Source organism: Zerene cesonia, chromosome 12, assembly GCF_012273895.1.
Source record: "Zerene cesonia ecotype Mississippi chromosome 12, Zerene_cesonia_1.1, whole genome shotgun sequence".
NCBI classification, from domain to species: Eukaryota; Metazoa; Arthropoda; class Insecta; order Lepidoptera; family Pieridae; genus Zerene; species Zerene cesonia.
The window spans coordinates 2,664,386-2,671,777 of NC_052113.1; the positions used below are offsets into that span (position 1 = coordinate 2,664,386).

The 7,392-nt window shown below is 33.6% G+C and overlaps 1 protein-coding gene and 1 non-coding gene across 2 annotated transcripts; one reads left to right on the plus strand and one right to left on the minus strand.

Annotated features, from left to right (window-relative positions):
• Positions 1-4,034: 4,034 nt before the first annotated feature.
• On the plus strand, positions 4,035-5,731 carry LOC119830835 (glutaryl-CoA dehydrogenase, mitochondrial). Its single transcript, XM_038353987.1, has one exon. The coding sequence runs from the start codon at positions 4,342-4,344 to the stop codon at positions 5,611-5,613; it is 1,272 nt and encodes a 423-aa protein (XP_038209915.1). The 5' UTR covers positions 4,035-4,341; the 3' UTR covers positions 5,614-5,731.
• Positions 5,732-6,052: 321 nt separating this feature from the next.
• Trnaa-agc lies at positions 6,053-6,125 on the minus strand. The gene has a single exon. It is a non-coding gene; the product is annotated as a tRNA-Ala (tRNA).
• Positions 6,126-7,392: the final 1,267 nt, after the last annotated feature.

The window sequence follows — 7,392 nt, forward strand, 5'->3', positions numbered from 1 at the left end:
AAATATTTGTAAGTTAATAACGGGGTAGTGATTTATTTTATCCGCATTTGCGAAGGTGACTGAGATGACAAGTCAATTGTAAGTGAGAGGGATACGGGTATAAACAAATTATGTGGTCGCAGATGTGTTGCCAGCCAAAATGGGATTGGGATTGGATGGGTTTCCGGTATATCGCGTCGAATGTGTTGAAAATACGGTACAGCTATCATGATCTATGGATAGTTAACAATTCCATTGCAAGTGAGAACCATACCGAAATTATGTACTTCGTATTATTACATATAATATTTGAAAAGGATAATAAAGCGATTAGCTATTATAGCCTTTTCTAACTAGGAAGTAAATAGTTCTCTAAATTGGAGCTCAATATTTATAGATTAGATAGTACCTACTTACACTCTCGTTATTGTTTTTTTTGTTTTACATTATATGGCAATATGAAATCCACTCCCCTTTTTGCTATAAATCAAATCGATGATTACAAAAATTTGAACACTCTATTGTTTTCCGTTTCTTTGACTCGCAAAACAAATTTTGACATTAAATTACAAAGTTCGGCTTAATGGGTTCAATTGAAATTTGTTAAAACATTAATTTTGTTTGGAGTTCAAAGTTCTTCGGTAGATGAAAGATGAAGTGTTGAATAACTAAGAAACGCTCTTAAACAATGTTAACAAATTGTGAGTCTTTGTTTTACCTAAAAATTTTTATTGACCTAAATTTATTTGGGATCAACTTAACATTTTATAGCGCTTACGTGCTTTAACTACAAATGAGAAGATAAGGATTTAGTCCAATAGAACAGATTTAGCAATTACAGTTATTTTAGAGTACATCTATTCTTTAATAATTTGAAGCTAAGTGCTTAGAAAAACATCAGATCAATAAAGCAAAGTCGCTTCCCGCGTCTGTTCCTATGTATGCATGTATGATTGTATTCTTAGATCCTAAAAACGGTTTTTGTTTGGGTTTTTTTTTAAGACAGATTTTGATTTTAATCAAGGGGAAGGTTTACATGCATAATAACATCTATAAAACTTTTCCGTATGTAACGCATGCGAAGCCGCGGGCACAGTCTAGTAAATTATAAACCGTTGTTTTGAATGAGGTGTGTTGTTAAATTTTATCACGTAAGACTGCTATTCCATAGCAATTTTCATTAAAATAAGTGATGAAAATTCTTATGAAGGAATTATTTTATCGGTTCACTCGTAAAAAATTCTTTATTCAAATTATAACAGCAATAATGCATCAATGTCGCACTGCGTCACGTCCTCAGCCAAGCGTATATCCGGCAAACCATTGTAACATCGACAATCCCGTCGAAACACGAGGTACTTCTGTGGTACTTATATCTTCTATTTCTACTCTCAAACTACACGACTATTCCATTTATGTTTGTTGAGGAATTCACCGTGATGTTCTAATTCTGTTACTTCCGAGCGCCTGCTTTTATAAGTCTCGACAATGAAGCTTCTTGCTTTATTCTAATTCAAGATGTGGCTTAGCTAGTAAAATGACGCGTATTTTAACACGCTTTTATGAGCTTCACCTGTATGATTAAATGTGTGTAACCGTTTCCTTCAGACCCGATTTTTGACCTTAAAAAGACACATTTATTTAAAACTGTACTAATGTGATGAGACATGCAGTTTCTTTTCTTAACAACGTTTTTATGAAATATTGAATTTTAATTATTTTTACAAATGTAGACGTTAAGAAACATAAACAGGTAACTTTAAATACAAACACAGCAATCGCACCAAGTACTTAATTATACAATATGAAATCTAATTTAAATCTACATATTTTGAAGCAAGAAAAACAGTACCGGCTTGGTCAACGTTTTTGTCAGCAGTAATGGAAGCTCAAAATAAAATGTATGCTAATCCCGAATTTGCATATGACTGGGAAAAATCAGTGGCCCATTAAAGAGTGTCCTGACGTAGATGTGAGAAAGGGTAGAGTGGGTAAGCTTAGCAAACAACGGGCGAAGGTGTCATTAGAGGTCTAAGACCTTCCTGGCGCTGTATTTGTGATGCAAATAGAGATTGAATAATTTATACAATACTTGGATCCATTATGTGTTAACGTCCGATAGTTGGCTGTCGTAGTTAATAAATTTATGGCTGTTGAAATGTTTGATATTTAATATGTAACGTTTGTTCTAGATTCTGAGAATATTATTATGATGAACTATTATAATACGTTATTACGCGAACTTAGTGGATGTTTTTTCATTGAAGCTATGAACAAGGGTTTCTTTTTTTTTTAAGAATTATTATTTTATTTATTTACCCATTTCACAAAGGCTCATTTTGTTAGTAGCAACTAAAAATAAACTTTAGAACTATATTAGAATCCCTTACTACAATAATTGTGACTGCTAGGTATGTCAGTCTCTACTATAATGCTATAATGGAGGCTGACAATTTGACACAGTGGTTCACATACAAGCAGTCAAGCCGCTGTACGAGTACAGTGCATGATCTCATTGGGACTAGCCCGAACGCGATATAAAGATACATTTAAAAAGGTACATAAAATATTTTATTATCAATAAACTATATGCCAGGATATATATATTTGTCAGGACTAGAAATAAACATCAATTAAAAGCACCAGTTTCAAATAAAAAAAGAATATTGAAAATCTTTTCTACCAGTCAATAGATTTGAGGTAACAAATCAAAAAACAAAGCTAATTTTTGATCCCCCTCCCCTTCGTTATTTGCAATCGGTTAAAATTTAATCATTGCATCATGAATTTCCCATGAAATCAATGATTACCTCTTTAAGTATAGTTACAAAGATGGTTGAAACAATTTTTCGATTAATAAATAACTTCTATCTACTTTTTTTATTCACTACCGTGCAGTTTTAACGTGCCACAGCCTGCAGAATGTTGGTTCTAGTTTAATAAAATTTTTGTTTAACTCAACAAAGAAACGAGTAAAACATTGTAGAGAGGAACCTTTTTCGCATTCATAACGCCGTGGTTTTTGCCCTAGGTCGTAAATAAGAGGACATACTGTCCGCTTACGGGTCCTCTCCTCGTTGCAACTTGACAATTTTTTACTCCTGCAAGATTTTTACGCGAATTTTTTAGAAACGTATAATTTGCTTGTTTTTTTTGTGAGGCGCACGAAATATATATTGTCCTTTGTTTTGCTTTGGTATAAAGGAATACACATCAAAGTACTCTTTGCAATTGTTCTGTATCTTTTCTATGTTTAATTCAAACTGCCAAATGTTAGTTGGTTAATTGTAACGAACTGTTACTTTTATTCAATGAACAGGGATGTAAAAAATTAAGTGTTTCAATAGTCTTTCCTAAAAATATTTTTAGATTAAACCGGAAAATAGGAAGTAATATTTTTATCCTCGTTCAAATTTTATATTCAACTGCAAGTAATATTTACTTATTCTTGTGAAGTTTCTCTGGCAACGTTGGGAAGTATGTAATAACTGCAGTCTAGTAGGACCAAAGTTGTTAAACTATATTCGTACTCAGAGAGTTACTTAATTTTTGCTGCGAATTAAAGTTTAATATTTTTAGATGTTAATTTTATAGTGCCTAGTCTAAACTTTAATGCGATGGTACACTGTGGACTTTTTTATGGGGCGTGTGGAGTCTTATAAATGTATTTAATTCATGAATTAAATTATTATTGACAAAAATAATTTCCGTTAAAGAATCATATGCTATACAGGTAAGTCGTGTTTTCAATAAAATTATTTACTTGTTACGCATTAAATAAATCTTTTTATCATTGTTACTATCATACGAATGTTGAATATAAAATTTGCTTATCTTCTGTTTGTAAGAGAATCAATTTTATCAAGAATACTTACTTATCATTTAACATAACAACAGTTATCAAACAATTTCGGCGATTGAATTTTTACCTACTGTCATAGGAGTTTAATAAAAAAATCGTAAATTTTCGCTGCGCCATTTGGCTCAATACTTGTTTGCATGTGTATTTCGAGTTACGTCAGAGACCGATACCGTGAAGATAGCCGCAAGTCGTAACTGGAACAGTGTAGTGTGTGCAGTGACAGGGGGTCAATAGTAAGGTTATTTACACCGCGAAGACTCCGCTTATAACGTATTTATAAATTAATAACAGTAATTGCATCGAAACTACAAGACTGAAATTTGTATTTATTGTACTAATATTATTCAAATGTTCTTCATTGGTGCTATGGAATATTAACGAGTGAATGAACTACATACCCAGCAAATAGAGTACGACGGAAACTTGTAAACAACTGATAACAACAAGGTATTATACAGCTTTTGATCAAGTGAAACAGAAACTTGTGCTATCGAGTTATAATGGCTGTTACTATTAATAAATTTACGAAAGTATGGTCTGTTGCATGCAACTCAAATTTAAGGGCGCTATCGACGACATGTTTTAACAAAGCTAAAGTGAGTTTCAATTGGGAAGATCCTTTGAATTTGGAGTCACAATTGCTTGACGATGAAAAGGCTGTCCGTGATTCAGTTAAATCGTATTGTAATGAAAAATTATTGCCGAGAGTTATTGAAGCTAATAGACAGGAAGTTTTCGACAGGCAAATTTATAAAGAAATGGGTGACCTTGGAATTCTCGGCTGTACGATTAAAGGATATGACTGTGCAGGTGTTTCCAGCATTACCTATGGATTAATAACAAGAGAATTGGACGGTGTCGACTCAGGGTATAGATCAGCAATGAGTGTTCAAAGCAGCTTAGCGATGGGAGCTATTTACATGTATGGTTCTGAAGAACAAAAACAAAAATATCTCCCAAGGATGGCCAAGGGCGAGTTAGTTGGTTGTTTTGGCTTGACTGAGCCAAATTTTGGAAGTGATGCTGGAGGTATGGTTACTAAAGCTAAATATGACTCTAAAAGTAAAACATTCGTTTTATCAGGCTCGAAAACTTGGATAACGAATTCGCCAATAGCTGATATACTCGTAGTATGGGCGAAAAACGATGAAGGAAAAGTAAGAGGTTTTATAGTTGAGAGAGCTCAAGTCAAAAAAGGTTTGGATACGCCCAAAATCAATGGAAAGTTTGCTTTGAGAGCCTCTACAACAGGCATGATATTACTGGACGAAGTGACTATACCAGAGGAGAATTTATTGCCAAACGTTGTAGGAATGAAAGGACCTTTTGGATGTCTCAATAACGCACGGTATGGGATCGCTTGGGGCGCACTCGGGTCCGCTGAAACGTGTTTGCGGATCGCTCGACAGTACACATTAGATAGGAAGCAATTTGGGAGACCGCTAGCCTCAAATCAGCTGATACAGAAGAAATTGGCTGATATGTTGACAGAAATAAGTCTGGGCTATCAAGCATGTTTACACGTGGGCCGTTTGAAGGACAAGAATCTGGCAGCTCACGAAATGGTATCGCTTTTGAAAAGAAACAATTGTGGTAAGGCGTTAGAGATAGCGCGAGTGGCGAGAGACATGCTCGGAGGGAACGGAGTGTCCGACGAATATCACGTCATCCGTCACGTCATGAATCTCGAGGCGGTAAATACTTATGAAGGAACACACGATATTCATGCGTTGATATTGGGAAGAGCTATTACTGGATTGGCAGCGTTCTAAAATAAACTTTGGAAGTGAATAATTAGAGGCATTTTCGTTTATACTCATGTTAATTAGTGTTCATGTTATATATTCTGTAATGGAATTTATTTTTTATAAATTATATTCTGTTGTTTTAGTTTCTTTGTTTTGTTTTTATGAGATCATAATTATAACGAATAGAAGTAATGACGCTCATGCTTATAATCATATCGTCCTTATCAAACCTACCAAACAAAATTTTCAGCAATTTTTTCAAAAGAATGTTCATGTACATTGATTTAATTAAATTTATATTGATTGATATGACATAAAAAAAGATTATAAAAATTTATAAGATTATAAATAAAATTGTATGATAATGTAAGAAAGTTCATTGTATGAATTTATCAAATTAATTAGATTTTTTACCAGTTGATACAAAAAAAAAATGTTTGAAAAATAAAATCAAAACAGAATTTGGAGGCGCCGGGTATCGATCCCGGTACCTCTCGCATGCTAAGCGAGCGCTCTACCATCTGAGCTACGCCCCCTAATATTAGATTAATTGAATTTATCGATAGCTTATATTAGATATCTTTGAGTAATTGTACGAGTAAGAACTATAAGATAATACGATAATACGTTGAAAAGATGTGTCGACTAAAGTGTAAGCAATAATCAAGAAAAAAAAAAAACATAAAAAACAACAGACAAAATTGTAAGGAATTGTTATAACATAACTTATACAAACCACTATTGTAGCAAACCCGCGTATTTGTCTCACCCAAAAATTGCTTAACCCACGAATAAAACAGCAAAATAATTGTGTTTATATTTAATCTAGACGAAAGTAAAGTGGGTTGTTTTGAACAAAATCAACAAGGTTCTCATCTTTGTAGCGGCACATTTCAGCTCTTACTAGAGCATTACATGATGTTAAGTGGCTGGCCTATTCCAGTTAAGTATTGTGGCCTGAATTTCTTTTAGAACATGTTTCTAGATGTCGGATGTTTCGCAGAATATTCCCGATTTTTAAGGGTAAAACGCTAACCTTAATTCGCTCGTAAAAATTGTTATTTTTTATTTGTAGAACAATGAGAAGAACCTGTATTTTAATTACAATTTATAATGCAATACTTGATAATGTATACAGACAATAAAGCTTGTGGTGACCTGATGGTGGAGATTACCATAGCTGGCTAATATTTAGAGGGGAGCTTCTGCAAATGCGTTGTCTTTTTTAACACGCTTTTATTAACTTCACCTGTATGTTTGTTTGTTTGTTTGTATGTTTGTTTGTTTGTTTGTAACTGACTTCTTTGGGCGCGATTTTGACCCACTTTAAACGGCCAGATTTCGTTCAAACTTTGTAGATTTATTGAGGACCGATGACAATACACTAATTTGATAAAATTATTCCAGTTTTCAATTTGCAAAATATGATTTTTGTTAAAGCGTGTTTTATAGTTTTTTTAAACTATTATATTTTATTAATCGGTAAAGGGCAAGGGCAGGATCAATAATGCGAATGAAAGAGCCGACATGGACAAGTGAGGAAAATGATACTGGTTTTTGGCTTCTACTAACTCACAATAGGAAACATAGTCTATCATTCACATGCTACTATTTCACTCCGATCTTCTAATATGTCGATTCTTCTGGAGCTATGATACCTTTCCCGAGCAACTGGCCCAATTCATGCTGAAGTGTTCTTCACGTCCTATTAAAATATATTTATATGCATACTGAATTGCATCATTTTCATTTTAAAGTCTGTGTTAGAAGAAATGAGAATATCTTTTCTCATGAGGGCGTTGG